The 19,245-nt window shown below is 36.1% G+C and overlaps 4 protein-coding genes across 4 annotated transcripts; 2 read left to right on the plus strand and 2 right to left on the minus strand.

The window, feature by feature from the left end:
- Window positions 7,495–9,309, plus strand: LOC104749110 (transcription factor PIF6-like). Its single transcript, XM_019237536.1, is given in 7 exon segments — window positions 7,495–7,697; window positions 7,700–8,173; window positions 8,262–8,372; window positions 8,457–8,522; window positions 8,630–8,695; window positions 8,779–9,111; window positions 9,114–9,309. Coding segments are annotated over 7 exon segments (1,128 nt in total). The 5' UTR covers window positions 7,495–7,670; the 3' UTR covers window positions 9,165–9,309.
- Window positions 9,422–12,241, minus strand: LOC104749109 (charged multivesicular body protein 7-like). Its single transcript, XM_010470686.2, has 8 exons — window positions 11,854–12,241; window positions 11,713–11,772; window positions 11,461–11,628; window positions 10,945–11,127; window positions 10,538–10,668; window positions 10,218–10,386; window positions 9,997–10,126; window positions 9,422–9,910 (listed from the first exon to the last, which is right to left on the minus strand). The coding sequence occupies exons 1-8, from the start codon at window positions 12,043–12,045 to the stop codon at window positions 9,654–9,656; spliced, it is 1,290 nt and encodes a 429-aa protein (XP_010468988.1). The 5' UTR covers window positions 12,046–12,241; the 3' UTR covers window positions 9,422–9,653.
- LOC104749112 lies at window positions 13,929–15,025 on the plus strand. Its single transcript, XM_010470688.1, has 2 exons — window positions 13,929–14,637; window positions 14,751–15,025. The coding sequence occupies exons 1-2, from the start codon at window positions 14,019–14,021 to the stop codon at window positions 14,837–14,839; spliced, it is 708 nt and encodes a 235-aa protein (XP_010468990.1). The 5' UTR covers window positions 13,929–14,018; the 3' UTR covers window positions 14,840–15,025.
- LOC104749111 (pectin acetylesterase 6) lies at window positions 14,908–18,497 on the minus strand. The gene is made up of 13 exons (XM_010470687.2): window positions 18,094–18,497; window positions 17,799–17,881; window positions 17,546–17,675; window positions 17,370–17,443; window positions 17,183–17,269; window positions 16,953–17,077; window positions 16,801–16,861; window positions 16,638–16,691; window positions 16,446–16,523; window positions 16,249–16,354; window positions 15,998–16,143; window positions 15,779–15,885; window positions 14,908–15,545 (listed from the first exon to the last, which is right to left on the minus strand). Exons 1-13 carry the CDS (start codon window positions 18,293–18,295, stop codon window positions 15,431–15,433), a joined length of 1,368 nt encoding a protein of 455 aa, XP_010468989.1. The 5' UTR covers window positions 18,296–18,497; the 3' UTR covers window positions 14,908–15,430.

Below are 19,245 nucleotides of genomic sequence, written 5' to 3' on the forward strand. Positions count from 1 at the left end.
TGTGTGTTATATATATATATATAGACGAGGAATTTTTTTTTGTTTTTGTTCGAAATAAAATATTGCTTAGAAGGAAGAAGTAATATTGTAATGGTCTTTCTGATATAAAGTGGAGTATAGGTTTTTATAGTATTAAATAAAAACTGGAGATGGTGGGATGATGAGACAGTGTTGTTAAAGATGTTGTCCATGTAGCAGACAAATTACACGTGTCAGTCGGACACTTGGTCAAAATGTTGGTTTTGACTTTGTGCTCGGATTTTTTTGCTGGGTGTGTTCTAATTTAATTTTTGATTGTTTCAATGTGTAGTAAATACTCGACTCCTAGTACTCTTTTGTTTTTTCTTACTAAAAAAAAGACGGTCTGATTTCTTATAAATACTACTAGTACTAGGATTAGTGTTGGATTTTACTAATTTAGTTATCTGATTAAATGAATTATCTGTTTTAAAAAATATGTAAATGAGTAAGATCGTGTGCTTTATTTGGCTCCATATAGCAATATATAATGAAAAATAAAAATCAAATGCTAGCCTTAGATTTTTAAAAAATTATATTGGATATATAGTATGCTGTAAACCGGATAAGAACATAATTTCTCAAATAAATACAGTATAGACCAAAGTACAAATTAAATTGTTAGAAAAACATTCATTAATCCGGCCTAAATTAATTCAAGTTCAATGCATGAGATTATCGTGACGCGCATTGATGCATTCGTGGGTTCGACAAACACCACTTCCATAATTAAGGGTTTTCATTCTTTTATAACCGAGAGACACTTTAAAACAAATGTTTTTCTCAAAGCACTAAAATACTACTCTAATTAAATGTCTGTTAGATTAATTATCAACTGCTTAACACGTCTCGTTTACGTCATCAACTCTCTAATAAGTAATGTTCTTTAATTATGACCCCAAAAAAAACAAAAAGTCTACGTGGATTCCATCGTATCCAAGCATGACAAGAGTTTGGGCTTCGCATGATTCTAATCCACGTCGCTATAGCATCAGTTTATCTTATAATCATAAAGCTATAGCATTAGCATCTATGGTCAAGTCCAACCACTACTATATTTTTTTCCAAATATTAAACCATCTTACGAACCTTTTGTGTAACAATCGACCAAAGTGAATAAAACTGTTGCTAATCTCCTACAAATCGTGATCAGAAATCTATTTTTAATTGAGGCAGATATTTTGCTTCCGTAGACTTCATCGTGTGATATGATGATTACAAATTTCATATAAAAAATTGCCAGAGACCAAAACACATCATATTGGTGTGTTATCCGTCGCTGGTATACAAAATAGTGACTTTAATAACTGTGTCTCTTTGGTTGGGATCAAGATTCTATTTGTGTATATTCATTGCATTTGGATATAAACATAAAACATATGTATATGGTATAGTCATTTTCGATTGATATATTAAACTTCGGTCACCAGAAAAAGTGCATGTTCCTTGGTTTTGTACGTTACATGTAATAAAGTAGAAGCAAAGAAACAAATAAAGAGATCGAGAAAAAAAGAAGAAGAAAGAAAAGTGAGAGAAGAGGGAGGCAAGGGAAGCATGAGTAATGAATGCGTAACCTTAAAGAGAGGAGCTAATGAGAGATGCTTCGCCTATGGACTAAGGACTGAGGATACGTCACAATTCTCACACTTGAAAACATATATTTTTGCAAGCACGAGACAGTAAACAGTAAACACCATCGACAACATTTCACATTCCCCACGTCACGTGCCTTTTTCCACGTGTTTGCTCACTTTGTCGCCTCCACTTCTACTCTTTTACAATCACTCCTTATTAGCTTCTTCATGACCAATCAATATGATTAGAACTCCTAGTTTTCTCTTTTATAATTGGAAGATTTTTTCCGAAGTTATTTTTTTACAACTAAACCTAATTCTGATTAGGTCTAAGTTAAGTCAATATATACATGCAACTAGTTTCTTATTTTTTAATTATGGTACTAAAATTTAAATTTAACAAATTACAAAACCTATATATGAATCTTAATCATCAACCGGCCTTAAGTCATATAGTGGTGTGATACGATCTTGACTCTTTTGTAAAGTGTTATTATCAATTAGCTAAATAGAAACACATACTGTACAAATCTTTTGAACCCGAAAGGCCGAAACATTAAAAGATTGACGTTAATTATCAGAATAATCGACATTTATTGCGTAGATACCGTTTGGTTTGAAGAAGCAAATATAGATTTTAGAAAGAAGGGAAAAAGAAATGGGTAGCTTGAACCAAAAAATAAAAACGGTTAACATGATTTTTAGAGAGAGGAAAAAAACAAGTGAAAAAAGATAAAGAAGAGATATGTTCCCCACCACCCCTACCAATATCATCACCATTCCTCACTTTTATTTCTTTCTTTCTTTCTTCTTCAAACCTTTCTCTACACCATTTTTTTGTCCCCTTCATTATATATACTTAATGTTATCGTCTACTCTTCTTTCGTTTTTGTTTCTAGATTACCAATATGTTTCATGTATTTGGTCAGTATTTTCTATGGATAGGTATAAACTTTATGAAAGCGAAAAGCAAAAAAAAAAAAGCAAGATATAAAGGGAAGTCGATTTATTGTAAGATTGAAGTAGATAAAAAAAGGAGTCAATTATAAGCAAATTAAATCATAGCAGTTTAAAATATAAAGAAAATGGAGAATGAGGTCTCGGAGAAAAATATTTCAAAAGGAAAACAGTAGTGACTCTCAGATTTCAAGGCACTCATAGTTTTTTAGTTTCAAGATTTAATGATAATGTCTGGTCCTTTTATAAATCATTAAGTTGTAAGATAGTTTTTCCTCTTTTTTGAGAGAAAAAAAAGATCTAATAATTTACTTTATGTTCATCATAAATTATGATAACTCGACTTTACTGCAATGTGTTTGCTTGTCAGTAAAAACATGGGCTGGCTTCAAATCAGGATGATTGCATGCCTCGTGACTCTTTTGTAGCCTCCCTTGTTAGCCAACTCATTCCATTTTCTCGTTTTCTGTTTCTTTATCTTTATAGTATTATTTTTTTTATTACAAAGTTGACCATACCAATATGCAAGACCAAATATTATACTAAGAGAAAGAGATCGATTTTGACCACTCCTCTAGTATATTTTAGGTTTAACATATAAATTATTTGCGGTTAAACAATAAGGAAAGTGTCTATATCATAAATATGTACAACACATTATACAGTACAGTGATACGCCTTCTGATCTTCTGTTTGACGAGTGATGAATGACTTCAAAACTACTCCCGTTATTTCTTTTTACGAGATATGTTTGCTCTATGTTTTTTATAGAAAATCTCTTTTCTGTTATTATGATAAAGAAATGATTGTGGAATTACGTCTACCAAATAGCGTAGTAATTAGAAATAAGAAATCAAGTAGTAAGTAGTACAGTATATACCTTATGGGAAAGTACCATTGATTTAATTAGAACCAAATAGCGTGTAGTTAAAAAAAAAAAATAGCGTGTAATTCAATTTAGAAACATCATTTAGTTTAAAAATTCAAATGCAAACAGCAAAATATTTAACCTTTTTTCCAATACTTATTGGTTGAATCTTCATCTATAATACTATTTAAAATCCGCAACAAAATTTAACATTTTTTTAATTATTTATTATGAGAATAAATCGTACTACTTCCGATCCAGAAATTGTGTCTATTTCAAAACTCAACAATGTTAACTTTTGATGAAAAAAATTCTTATTACCTTTTTGACAAAAAAAAAAGGAAGAAAATGAATGTTGTAGTAGTATATATACCTAACCCCTACTAAAGTTTACAATGATCTTATTGGGTCGGTGCAAAAATCAGAAGAGGTATGTATATATCGATTTCCCCTTAAAACGGGAGCGAAAACATGTTTTGTATAATCAAATCGAAAGTTTAGAAAGTAGAGGAAGAGTTAGATATGGTCTCAAAAGTCTAAAGTAGTCTAGGAGGGCAATGTAATGAGGTAGTATTAGACTATTAGGGGGTGTATTCAAACGATGATTTTGGAGAATGTGATGGGATTTAGGAAATTTAGAATTTTGATAGATTTTAGGAAAGTTCATATGATTTTCTGTAAATTTCTTTCAAATCCCACCTAAAACCATGAAATTTGGATTTCTGTATTTTTAACTAAACAAATTCTCCAGAATCCTAAAAATTATTAAAATCCTAATCAATAGAACTGTTTTGAATAACATAGGATTTTGAAGTAGATTTTTAAATCATCAGTTCAATAACATTGGATTTTAATGGATTTTTTAAAATCTATAATTGAATAACATAAAAATTGTAAATTTCACATAAATCACTTAAAATGTCAAGTTGAATACACCCACTTTAGTGATGTTATTTTCATGTAATTAAGTATTATACTAGTAGTTTGTTTAAGCTCTAATTAATACATTAATGGTATATGAAAATGCATGGAAACTAGGTAAAAGCAAGATACGGGGTGTGTGCGTGCGTGTTACTACTATTGAGGTTTTACGTGCGTGCCTTTTGATAGAAGTATTGATACTATATTTTATTTCAATTATTTGGGGTTTTTTAGATTACGCGCTAACCCCGTGATTGATTTGGTTTTGTTTTTTTTTTGTAAAAGAAATTCCCCAAAATCTTAAAACATGATAATGATACGTGTGGGTGTGTGACATTATGTTTGCCTTTAAATTTGGACTCTTTATTGGCCTCATTTTCTTTCCAAATGACATTTGATTCTCCCCTGTCGATGCGTATTTAGTTTTCTTTTTGTTGTTTTCACATTGACAAGGTTAAAAGCCTTTATACGCCTCTATATAGGCCCAAACAATTTGTGCATGTGCTTGTTAGATGACTTTTGTTATTTACTCGTTAATATAACTTTGCAGTTTAATACAAGTCTACTGAAATACTATTATAATAATATTGAAGTACGATAAACTCTCGTTTTTTTTTTGGGAATAACTCTTTAACGGTCAAACTAGTTTTGTGTCGGCTTGGTTTGTGTTGACGACCGGTTACTACGTTGGTTAAGTGTTTGCGATGTACTTTGAAGTTCGAACCTCCGCCGAGTCTGAGAACACCAAAGATTATGTAATAGGTACAAAAAAGAGTAGATGACAGAAAGAGGGAGCACAAAAAAAAAACTGCATGGGAGTGAGTCACTGTATTGGAGAGGACAAATGTCTAAATACAAATGCAGAAGGGGACAAGGGAAAAAAAAAGGTACAAAAGAACCACGTGACTTTCACGTGAACTTCACGCTCTCCTTTTTCTTTTTTTACCACTTTTATGACTTGTCCCACTTTTCCCTTTCTGAAGAGAATAATGCTGCCAAAACACCCCCTCATGGGTCCCTCTCATATTTTTTGGTGGGCCCCGGCCCATTCCTCTTTGTCCTTGTACTGTGAATTGTTCTTCCCACAATCACGTGGGCTTTTTGGCCCGTTCTCTCTCTCTCTCTCTCTCTTCCCAACTACTGTTTTTCTTTTTTTGGTTTAAGGTGAAGATTTCATTTGAAAAGATACAACCTAAATACAATCTAGCCCATTATCATAGGAACATAAAACAGAGAAAAAATTATATATAATTACAGGGGATAGCTTAACCGACTAAAATAAAATTGGAGGAGGGAAAGACGTTGCAAGGTGGACTCCGGAAAGGAGAGGAGGCGGTTTCTCATGGTGCGGTCGACGGTGAGACGGTGGAGAAGATTCTTGCGTTTCGCTCTTGCCAGATGAGATAGATCACCGTTTGCAGGAGGAGCTTGAGAACGGTGGTAATATTGCGGGAATGCGGCTGAGTTATGTTAAGAATCCAGGTGGTAGCTGCAAGCGAGGTTGACGGAGGATGAGGAATAAATTTGGAAGCAAAAAATTCCCAGATGCTTTTCGAGTAAGAGCACTCGAAGAAGAGATGATCATGGCTTTCCACACCATGAGAGCAGAGGACACAAGCGGCTGGGATAGACATGCCCCATCTAATTAACCTGTCGCGAGTAGGAAGTCGAGCTAGCAAGACTAGCCAGGTGATGAAGGAGAATCGTGGCACATGTTCCCTAAACCATACTACCTTGGCCCAAGGAACATTTATACCATGATTCCTTATCTGCTCCCAGGTTTCCTTTGATGAAAAACAAGGTCGGAAGTTCCCTGCAGCGTTGCGCCACAGGAAGGAGTCACTACCTTTAGACGGATCAGGTGGAGACATTTATGTAAGAGCCACCATTAAAGCCTGTGAATTATCAGAACGAGCGGCAGGTAGAGCCCAGTTCCCTTGTCTTACAGCATCGATTACCTTAGCATCTCTCCTAAGGCGGAGTTGTTGTGGCCCGGATTCGCCTAGATGAGTGCTAAGCTGACCAAAGTCTGTCCAACAGTCATGCCAGAAGGACGCTGTGGCACCATCACCCACTTTGCATTTAAGATACTCAGCCACTGTGGACTTTAACTGTAGCATGCTGTTGACTACCTTGGAAAACCGACTTGCTTCGGATGTTTGCCAGTAACCCTTTCTGAGGAAAACATTCTCCTTTAGCCAAGCTACCCAAAGGGAACCTGAATTGGAGAAAAAATTCCAAATCTGCTTCAGCCTAAATACAACTTCAAAATCCTGAAGCAAGCGGATGCCAAGACCACCCTCTTCTTTGGGTTTGCATATGTCCTTCCATGCCACCCTGGCACCTGAAGCTGATCCCACTTTATTTTTCCAGAGAAAGGCCGAGCACAGAGAGTCCACCTTAGCGTAAAAGTGTTTAGGCAACACAAAGACACTGCTCCAAAAATTTACCATCCCATAAACGACAGATGAGATTAATCTGATTTTCCCAGCAAACGAAAGAGATTTAACTGTCCACGAGTGAAGTTTACTGGTAATTTTCTCCAGGAAAAGCTGTAAGGTTGCAGAGGATATCCTTGTTGGGTTTAGGGGGAGACCAAGATACCCAGATAACTACTGTTTTTCTTTTTCTTCTTTTGTCGTTCTGTATAATTTTGTTTGTTGAAAATTATCATTTTTTTTATCGATTTGTGAAACTGTGGTTTGTTGTTTCATTGATGTTTACGAAAGATATCTTGTCTTTTTTTTTTTTTTTTTTGAGCAAAAAGCCCACGTGATTGATATTTTTTTTTTTGGGCAAAAGATATCTTGTTTCATTGATGTTTACAAAAGATATTTTGTCTATGTTGTGGCGCGATCTGATATTTCTGACTCATGTACATAATATATATATTTAATCTCATTTTTTTGTTTACTCTATAGTCTATAGTCTATAGTCCCTTCCCTTGCATTGAGAAATAACCCTTTTTTCTAATGCGAAATATATATATAGTAGAAAAAACTATATATATGAACAGTGGTACTACTGTACTCAGAAATTAATTGCACCTGAGAAAAATAAATTAAAAAAGATAATAATAATAACAGAAAGAAAATAAAAGGGAAAAGGAAACAAAAGCAAAATATAAGAAAGAAGAAGTGTGAAGTTGATCAACAACAACAACAAAAGAAAAGATTAGCTTTCACTTACTTCCTTTCCATTGAAGTAAAAAACAAAAAGCCTTATCATTCAACAAGACAACAACAAATATGACTTCCCCATCATCAGCCTTCATACCAAATTAAGTTCTTCTATTTTGATTCTCACACACACATGTATATATATTTATGTAGATGATCTTCTTACCTAGTGATTATTGTTTTGCAGGTTGAACGATCAACAGTATATGGAGCTTGTGTTTGAGAATGGCCAGATTCTTGCCAAGGGCCAAAGATCCAACGTTTCTTCTATCCACAATCAACGTACGAAAACAATCATGGATTTGTATGAGGCCGAGTATAACGAGGATTTCATGAAGAGTATCATCATCCATGATGATGTTGTTGGTGCCATCGGAGACGCACAGGTTGTTCCACAAAATCATGTTGTTGCTGCTCTTCCTGAAACGACCATGTTGGAAACCAATAAACATGTTGATGATTCAACTTTAATTGAGACTTTGAAATCTTCTTCATCAAAGAGGGTGATGGTTGATTATGATAACCGAAAGAAGATCAAGTTTCTACCTCCTGATGAGCAATCTGTGGTTGCTGAAAGGACGGTTGGATCGGAATTTGACGCTTCCTCCTCCGCAGGTTTCACTGAAGACAGTGAAGCATCCACGTATCTAAGCAGTGTATGTGGATTGATTCACAGATTTTGTTGGTTTGGTTTATCTGTTAGGTTCTTGTCTGTCTGAAGACAGTTTTTTTGTCTCAACGCAGAGTCTAGATGACGAGACAGATGATGCGAGGCCACGACGAGTTCCTGCAAGAACAAGAAAAGCATTGGTCAAAAGAAAACGAAATGCAGAAGCTTATGATTCACCTGAAAGAGTAAGTAATCTCATTAAGCTACAAAGCAAAATAGTGCATACTGAATCTGATACATCGGTATATAATACTATTGTGGAAAAACAGAAGCAAAGAAACGATATCAACAAGAAATTGCGTACTTTGCAGGATCTACTACCTAACTATCACAAGGTTTGTCATAAGAACCAAAATTTTTTATTTATTTCGAAAGAGATCAAAAGCTTTCTGGTTATTCCACCATTACTTACATTACCCTATATATTCAATGTTGTTCATAGGACGACAACGAATCGATGTTGGATGAAGCAATCAATTATATGACGAATCTTCAACTTCAAGTTCAGGTATAATAATAATAATAATAAATCAAATAACAAATTCAATCTAAAGAATGTTGTTTTAACCTGTATAAATCTAGGGGTTGCAGATGATGACGATGGGTAACAGATTTGTTACACCATCAATGATGTTGCCATTAGGGTCGCATTACTCGCAGATGAGTGTAGCAATGGGTATGGGAATGCAAATGGGTGCATCACAGTTTCGGCCTGCGCCTGTTTTAGGAGCAGGCTTGCCTGGGATTAATAATTCAGCTAATACGCTAACGTTTCTCAACCATCCTGGACTAATGCCAATGCAAAACTCTGCTCCTCCTTTCACTACAACGGAACAATGCTCCCCACAATCTGTCCCGCCATCGTGTGCTACTTTCCCTAACCAAATTTCAAACCCCACATTTTTGTCAAATTCAGATGGTGCAACACCCTACACAAGAAATCAAGGACCGTTAACAGATGGAGGAATTCTCTCTGATAAAAAATCTGTAAACCCGTGAGCAGATGAAGTAAACAGAGTGGTGATAGTTACCTGCTGATTCATGGCCTTCTTCTTCTCGAGAACACTAGAGCCATCTCAAGATGAATCGTACAGATCCACAAGACACTACAACATCAGAACAACTACCATGAAAGGATCTCCTCAAGTTTCTCTTTTTTGTAGTGCCAGCTTTTGTAAATCATGTAACATATATGATAGGAGCTATAAGACTAATAATCGTGACTCGCGAGTAATATTAATAAAATATGAGCTTCCGCTCTTTTTATGAAACAAGCTCTTGAGTTTTACACAAAGGAGTGAAGCTTTTGTTTCTAGGATCCCAACAAAAGACATAGCTTACAAGTACTCTAGAACGAACTTTACCCGGTTCTAATCTATTTACATGACACTGAGTGACTTTTCCTCTCATAGTACAACAGGAAGAGAAGAGATCGCACCAGAATGAAGATACTGTATATTGTTCAGCTATGCTGCTTCAAGAATCTTTTTTCCGGTATCTTTCATCCGAACTGGCTCAGTAGCTTGCTTTTCCAAAGTTTGAGCTGTATGTTCAGTTTGTTTCGTATTCCCAAGTTTAAGCTCTGATAACATCTCAGTCAGTGAATCTGCAGTATTTGAGGTCCCTGGTCCGACTTGGGAATTTTCGCTTTCAAGCTCCATCTCTAATTCCAATAATTCTTCTTCGATACTTTCTTCATCAATATCTGGATATGGAGCTGACTCTGCCACATTAACAATGAATCTAGTTAAACATAAAAGTGGATGGAGTAATCGTGTATGTATGTTTAAATGACAAAACACCACTCACCAAGAGCTTTTTCTACTTGCTTCTGTGATTCAATAGTTTCCTCAAGTTCTTCCAAATAGTCATGAACTTCATCTTCACTGATTTTGATGTCCTTCATAACCTTAGCTCCAGTTTTGATTGCTTCTGAGACCTGCCAAACACACAGAGATAGTTCTAACTCCATGATTGATACTATTACATAGACATAGACCCAAATATGACAAGTTCTCCTAAGGGTTTACCATTTTCGTCGACTCGGAATCTGTTATCGCATCCAACACTTCCTCTACTCTGTTCAGAAGTGAAGTGCATTTTTCTCTGCTCTCAGTCGCCAGCTTCAGTTGCCTTGCATGCCTTAGAGCAACTTTCTTGTGTCCAGACTTTAGAGATAACAGCGCTGATTTCTTTGACCTAAAAAAGGGGAAACGATTCAAATACACTTAAATACAATCTATTTAACCATATATGAAAAAGTAAAGCTAAAATATTTTTTCCATAGGTATGATCAATGTACGAGAAATTTAAACCATTTCGAAACAGATCAAGAATCAGAAGGTGTTACGTTTCACAACGCTGGTCCATCACTTCAAGTTGATCTTGAAGCTTTTCTGTAGTCCTTAGCAAGTGCAGAATGTCACAGTCTAATTTTGAGATGCTGGGAAGTGCTGCTTTTGATATGGACACTTTAACACCCTGCAAAGCATAAGTATATTGGTTTCGGACACTGAGCATAAGCCTTGACCTGAACAAAGTCTAATTTCCAAAACTTGTCAAATTGGTCTCTTTCTTTTATATCTTCACTGGAATGTGTAGTTAAACGAGAAACTTCTTGGACATCAAAATTCAAGCAAGATATTAACATGCCTTATTGACTAGATATATCTCAAGGAACCGTACTCATTTTAACTTCATAGATTCTATACTAATTAACTAACAAATCTCATTATCATAGATACATAAATAACCAACCTCAATCAGTTCTCCCCGATTGATAGAGATTTTATGCGCCTTTCCACACCCTGACAAGTGACTCAAAACAGCTGATGCCTCATTCGAACCGTTGCACAAACTCCGGAACTTCTTCAGAGTGACAACACAAGTAGAAGTCCAGTGTCCCTCAGATAATATATTCACCACATCAGCCGCCTTCTCCTAGACATTACAAAGACTTGCTTATATGAGCCACAGGCATGTACAATAAACTGAAAATTCTTCACCTATTAGCAAACGAGCTATACAAAGGATACTAACCACCTATAAAAGATAGCTTGAAGACTTATATAGTCAGCTCACACATTACAAGATAGCTAGTCTTTTCAATATCAATCATTACAAGACATATTCACACATAATAAATCATGTATCTAATTAAATCGCCAGACCCTTACCACACCTACATATCATTATTCCAACCAGACGCACCTTTTAAACTTCAAAACAAGAAAAAAAAAAGATGGTTAAAAGTGACAAGGAACACAGAGGCACCTTCAAGAGTGGAACAATAACAAGTTTATCTTCCAGAATCTCTCCCGGCTTCACTGACGGTTGAGCCACTAAGTTCCTTACTGTCCTAAATAAACGAGATATACGGCCACTACCGGGGTCATCAAGATCACTTATCCGCACCACATCACCTTCACTATGCATCAATAACTGAAAACGAGCAACTTGTTGTAATCAATCTCAAGAAGAAGACAAAAAAAAAAACTCTTTCGCCACTAAATACAGAAAACTCACCAGTACATGATCAACGCATAAAGGCGTCATACCTCCTCGTTCAAACCACGCGTTCTTCACCTTTGGAAACAAAAAACGATCACTTATCTCTACTAATTACGACACTAATTTCATCTAGAATCAAAAAGCGATGGACCATACCTGAACAGGATCAATGATGAACACCCCGAACTGACGCGAAACCTTGAGGATCAAATCGCGCCAAAACTGAAATTTAGGTTCCCAATCGTATCTCTGCCCGCTAAACGCCTTGAATCTGGCCGTCGACACCACCTCATCGTCCCAATCCGGAACTTCCCTTCGTATGAACTCCTTCACAGCATCCGAATCCATTTCTTTCGCTCAGATGAAAAATTTTAGGTCAAAATTAACAGCGATGCGGGATGAGAAACTTCTAAACTAGAGAATCTACAGGATCATCGACCGAATCCTTCGAATTTGAAAGTCGATTTCCCGCTGCAGTAAGTTTTTTTTATACGAAGATCGTCGTCGGAGAGAAAAGCCAAGTCCAAAAAAAAGGAGTTCTCGAATCCACATGCTCTGCTGTTTTAGATATTCGCTTTAGCACTGTGTGACGTTTTAAACAGGGTAATTAATGGGTTTATGCATCTTAAGAATTAGGCCCGGCCCATAAGTTAGAGACTAGGCTTTGACTTTCTTAACGAGACTGGTCAAAATACCGACGGCTATGGTAGCTCCGCTTGTTTCAACAACAAATCCACCATCATATAACTTAAAAATCTTAAGCTCCTCTTCTTTAATTTATCTTTTCCAAACTCAGAATTATTCAATTAACTAGAAAGCGACCAAATCATATTTTAAAAAACCTTAGTAAAACGTACAATGGGCCGGCCATTAGATGACCTAATACAAAATACACACTTGACACACGCTCATATCTTTTTCATTATTCTTTTCTAGAAAACAATTGAAAATATGAAAGTCAAGTAATACTAATTTGTCTTTTCTTTAGGTGATTATGAAAATGCTCAAAAACAATTTATAAAAGTGAGATCGGATCCACACGAAGAAGTGTGAAACTAGAAAAGAAAAGTGTGAAAGACACAAACGAGACAAGAAGGACCGTCCATGCCAAGAGTAAATGCGTTATACTAATTACGACAATGATAGTATGTTTTATCTATGCACACCACACAGCACACACCTGAGGGCTGAGGCAATCCAAATTCCATACACATATACATGTTTATCTACACACAAAAAAATATAGACGTTGTAATGGCTTAACTGATCTTGGTCTGGGATAATTATAACATGTCACGTGATTTTTGCATGTTAGTTATTGATTTGATGTTGATATCTATATCCGTTTTCAGTCCAGCTTTGTGGTCTATATCAATTATAGGTTAGCTTAATTAGTGCGTGTAGCCGCTAAACAAATATTAACAAAATTGATTTGCTTTGATTCGATTCGATTGCGACGAACTTGGTTTTGGATATCCCGAATCAATAATGTTAAACATTGGCAACAAATTTAGTCTAGCAAACCAGCTTGATATGCTCGTTGAAGCGAAATTATAGGTGTCATTAATATCAAATTATTAACTAAAAGAAAGGTAGTTTCGTGAATTTTTTTTATCTTATGCCGATACCGCGTTAACGGATAACGATATGGTTGCTTAGTGATGTTATTAACGGTCGATTAGTTAAAGCTTCCGATATTGGATTATGGCATTATGCATTTACAAGTAAGAAGGGGCCGGGTACACGTGTCACTTATTTATTTCTTCAGAGCGACGCGACGATGAACTTGGAAACTGTAGGGAATAATCAATCTCGTATTAAGGACAAGAGAGAAGACAAAAAAGGTCACTAACTACGTGATTACCTTGTTTAAACATTTAATGTTATAGAATAAAAATCTTCTTTCCGGTGGATTTTGTTTTCTGTAATAAAGAAAAGAGAGAGTCGTTCAAGCTCCGCGTTTATAAAGTAACGTTTCAATTAGAAAAAATAGTATAATTCGACCAACGTTTTTCAAATATGTATGTTGATGAGTATTTGATTTTGAGTAATGATCGAATCAAACAAAGTGAGTTTAGATAATTTACCCCACCAAAAAAAGGATTAAAGTATAAATAAACCATTGCAGTTTTCAAACAAAAAGAGGGGTAAAAGCGTAATTACCATAAATCCCGATACTTGGGGTATAAATGAAAGTGATCGTAAAGAGTTAAAGCACGAGTTGACTCAGTTTCACCATTATAAACGATACTAATATAGTGTGGACACTCCAAACGTCAGTCTCTTAAATTTTTGTTCTACTTCTTGTTCAATTCTCTCTCATGGCGTTAGAAGAGAGCTTAGTGACAGTTTCTTCTTTGTCGAGACTGTCTATATGCACGAACTCTGTTTACGTCGACGAAGACGAAGCAGCAGCAGCCACGAATAATCAGCAAGATTCGTGTGTTTTCACGTCGGTGGAGAGTTTCGTCGACGGAGCAGAGGCTGACGGAGAAGTTTCCGATGATGGAGAAGGAAAAGAGAACGTTCGAGAGTCTGATTCCGACAAAGAGTCGCGTGGGTTTTACTCTCTTCCGGTGACTCCATCTCGTCGGAGAAGGAAACTTATAGTCTCCGGCAAGTTAGATGCGAATGAGAGTAACAGCAGTAAGTGTAATTCGCGGAGGCAAAGGAGGGTAAGTAGGGAAAAGAAAATAAGAGGAGTTAACGGAGAGTGTGACGGCGGTGGGGGAGAAGGGTTGACGGTGTTAACGAGAGCTAAAGGAGGAGAGAAGTCGCTGAGGATGGGGTTAGAAGAAGTGAAAGCTTGCAGAGATCTCGGGTTCGAACTAGAAGTTCCGGTTCCGGGTCGGATCTCAGTGTCAACCGGGTCTAATTTCGATACTCAGACAAGTAGTGGCGGCAACTCACCCATCGCCACTTGGCGCATCTCCAGTCCCGGTAAATAAATAACACTACTAGTCAAATATAGATACTTTTTGTTTTATGTATGTTTTGAATTTTGTCGTCTCCGAGATAATTATTTACTAGGTGTTTGTTTGTTATTGAATTAGGTGATGATCCAAAGGAGGTTAAGGCGAGATTGAAGGTGTGGGCACAAGCTGTGGCTTTAGCTTCTGCTTCACGTCATCAAGCTTCTTAATTATATATCTTCTCTGTTTTAGTATTGATCACTTTTATCCAAGTAATAGATTATTAGGGCTTTTCATGTTTTTTTTTTTTTTTTCTTTTGCTTAGTGAGTTTTGAGAGATTTCACGAGTTCGTTTTGTGGGTTTGTAAATACGATAACAATAGTTGTGTTTCATGGACGATGGAAAAGTTTCTCCAGTCACTAGTGACATCCATTGAGCAGGTAAATTAATAACTTTGCGAAATATTATCGAGTTTGTGTATTTTAAGTAAATCTAACACTTTAGCACAAGATAGAATCTGCATTATGTTACCTCGCGTGCGCTTCAGTGTGGTGCAAAAAAGGTGAAAAGTAAAGTGATTAACAATTGGAATTTCAAAATACAACAAAAAGGGACATCTCAAAAGAAGAAGAGTTCATGATCGGTTTTTGAGATTCGGACGATTTGTGTTAAGAGTCCAATGAATAAAGGAATATGTTCTTTTTCTTTTCTCTTTTTGATATTCTATTCTATGTTATGACATGGATTTTGTCACTAACTAGATTCGACAATGGTTTATAGATAATGAGGTATGAAAAAAATGAGTGTTTCACTATACCTACTAAACTAAGAATCTGGGGATGAGTTTTGTCAACACTAGAAGGACCAGAGAGGCTCTAAAGAGAGGAAAACAAAACCTTGAAGAAGCTGAGATCTCTAGAGCTGACGGATTAAAACTGCACAAAGAATATATATGAAGAAAAAATTGATAAACATCAAAAGAAAGCTTATTACAATAGAACAACGAGGTCACAAAAATATAAATTATGATCTGAATCGATAAACAAAATGATTCTCATTTGAGATACACAAAATGTTATAGATTTCGAAGTTAGGATAAATATGGAAGGATATTTCCAAGCAATAAGTTTGAAAGAATCAAAGATATGGGTTTCAACGATTTACTCACTCGAAAATCAGATTGTGACATGTTGTGTCGCACGGATAAGGACAGTCAATGGCTTTGACATCTTTTGCTCGGTCGAAGTACCAGTCACCTACAGATTCCGCGACTCTCTGATAGAAAGACAATTATGAGTAGAGTTTTAACAAACTTGTGATTAGGTGACTGCTAGTTGCTACATTGAGATAGAAAACGCATGAATGGTTTTGGAGGAGCAATGTTTACCTTTCCGTTTAGTTGGGGAGAATCTTGAGCAAACCAGGTGTCCTGTCTTTCAGTCTGACAATGCGCGAAGCAAGAGTTTATGAAAAGACCGTTCTGGTCAGATGTGGAGAATGAGTTTACAGCAAGCACCATCTGAGTTCTGAATTCTAGTTGGTGTAAGCAAAGAAAAAAGACGTGGGAACCATCAACATTGAGCAGACTCAGGATAGAGTAGAGAGTGATAACCAACAAGCGTGAATTTCAAAATTTACCTTGGAAGAATTGAATCTGTGATGAATTACAATGCAAGTGATCTGATTTGCATGCCTTCCAGATGCCGCCTGGGTCAGCAGTTGGAGGAGCTAAGCTCTCTTGGATCTGACAGAAAAAGTTTGAACATATGTTTTCTCAAGAATCAAACATTGTGGAAGAATGAAGCAATGAGCAAGATGAAAGACATGATTATTACCTGCCAAGAGTCATATGCTGTGTTGAGAAGAAACATTGGAGTTTTGATGTCCGAAATCAAGTTCTGAGGAAAGAAGCACTGAGGAAGAGAGAAAGGGCGGAAAGGATAATGTCAAAAGATTCTTTCAACCCTTGTCTACTGGAAAAATTTGCTAATGAAATAGTGATATTAATAAGAGTAAAATAGATATACCGAAGTAGGATCCAAATGGTTTGTACAAGTACTGGACAAGTCCTTTTGGAGATTCTATAAATTAACAGAGACATGGATATAAGAGTTACAGTAAGCTTAAGATAAAGTAAGTTGTATGAACTTTAGTCATGCCCATTTCATCAAATTTTGAATCTGAGATTACCTGAACCGTAACAACACCTTCGAACATATTCCTAAGCGAGTGGCCCCCAGAGACATCCACTCTGCAATTTCCATTAGAACATTTCAAATTTGGATATTTTTCTAAAGAACAAATAGTATTCCTAACAGAAAAGCCAAGTTGAATAGATTTACGCGTCCAGAAACATTCCAGCGTCACTTAAGCATTTTACTTTCGTGGAACTAGGTAATAGTTCCCTGAACTCATCACAGTGCAAGATGGAAGCTAATCCTCCAGCTGAACATCCTGAAAGCAGAGCCTGTGATGAATATTCACTTGCAACTGATTAGATAAGACAATAAACAGAACATGAACCTGAGCACAAAATGCAAAAATCTAATAAGACTCGATGAAATGCAAAGACCTGATTTGCTTGCTGCATGCCTAAAGACAAGAATTCTTGCATAGCCACTTGCCAGATTCGTTGTCCTCGATAGAAAAGTTGTGAACCCTACATAAAAGCCATTGTAACAAATCAGAAGACATGATCTAAGAAGAATTCATCAAAATCCTAGGTTTCATAGAAAAATATACTATTGAGTTTGACCAACCTCATCCTGACTATCACCAGAGAAAGAGGCACCATCGCAGTATCGCAACTTGATCCTGTTCCAATTAAAGAAGTCTGCAAGCCACAAACAGAATGAATACAATATAACGTGCATATTATACAGTTGCTTCATAGTAATAACACACATTGCACAATAAAAAAGTCATGGTGACAAACCAGGATTCTCTTCAGGTTTATTGCTCAAAATTCCAGTGAAGGCCAAAGCTTTTTCCATGAATTTAGAGGAACCACGCCGGGTAGTTTTGCGATACACACAGCTCCTATGATTATTACACCATCCTCCACCCTAAACCACTCATTGAGTTAAAAAAAAAAAAAACTGAAATCTAGCTTCTAATTACTTCCAAGTCAATCCTCAATAGCAGAAACTTGCATTGTTCACAAATCAAGCAGTAAAAAATGCACAAACCTCAAGTTGGATAAGCCAACTGTTAGCACCTGATCCAAAACCACGATCTAAATGGTAACCAGGTAGCGTCCCGTCTAAGCACACTGCACCAAATTAGAGTTGAACAAACCACTAATCATCATCAGAATTTAAATCAAACTCCATTAAATTTCAAATCCCAACTAAGAAAGCCAAAATCGAGACCGAATTGTGGATTAAGAAGGTCAATGTGATAAACATCTCTACAACAAGCATATCCTCAAATCCAATTAAAGAAGAAGGAAAGAGAGAGAGAGAGAGAGTGTGTCTACTGTACCAGCTCCTTTGGAGTCAGCTCCCTGAATCAAGGTGAGAGGCACCATAGGAACCGAAGACGCCATCAATTTATTCTCCAGCAACGATATCACAGTCTCAGTATCTCTAGGTTTCTGGAAACCATCGCTAGATCCGCTCCGAACCACCGCCGCGACTGAACATAGCCAGCACACGGCCACCGAAATCAACAGTAGACTCCTCATATCCCTCCGCCGGCGCAACAAGCCAAGTCCCGGAGCTCCGGGAGATACAGCGAAGGACGAACCGAGCGCGAAAATTTGGTTAAGAGATCGATTTCGATAGTAATGTGTTTACTCTTTTAATCAGTAGTACATAGAAGACAAAAATAATTTGAATTTGAAAATGGAAAAAAGGGTAAAAAGCAGACGAAGAAGCTTTTTTTTTTCTCTCGTGCGTCGATTTGTAATAATTTATAGTTTTATTCCGTCACGAAATATACTGAAGAATTAAATGTCTAAATCTGTATTTATTTGTTTGGAGTAGGAAGATTCATTCACTTAGGAAACTCTAATGTATGTACTATGTACCATTATTTTTTTATTTTATTTTTTTTCTTCCAGATTTGAGTATTTAATATTTTTAGATTTGATAATGGAGATTGACATTTTAAATCCCTGCATAGAACCATATGGAGGATATATATATATATATATATATATATTTTGTTGTTGCTATTATTTGGAAAAGCAAGATACTGTTTGACTAATGTAGTTATGTGTGGCTAATTTATACAATTTCTTAGCAATTTTGTGTACAATTATTTGGCATGTACATAATATATTAATGCTTAAATCCTTAAAATAGTTATGTACTGTAATAATGGTGGCAAGTGCATGTTTGTGGATTAAAAAATCTTGTTCTTCCTCTTTTAGCGTTGTTCTCTAGATTTTTGTTCGGAAAAAAACATTCTCAATTAATTAAATTAAATACGTAAAAATAGATTAATTACGTTTGCTAGATTTTATTCGTGCCCTTCTGTCGGTCTGACGTGGCAGTCTCTCATTAAAGTAGTCCCCATGCCATTCTTACATTTTTTGTTAATGGGTTTTCCCATCAAATTAAATATATGGGACGCAAAATGTTTTGGGTCACGCTATGGGCCTTTCAAACCCAATAAAATTGATTGGAGAAT

Source organism: Camelina sativa, chromosome 16 (genome assembly GCF_000633955.1).
Source record: "Camelina sativa cultivar DH55 chromosome 16, Cs, whole genome shotgun sequence".
In the NCBI taxonomy this organism is placed as follows: domain Eukaryota; kingdom Viridiplantae; phylum Streptophyta; class Magnoliopsida; order Brassicales; family Brassicaceae; genus Camelina; species Camelina sativa.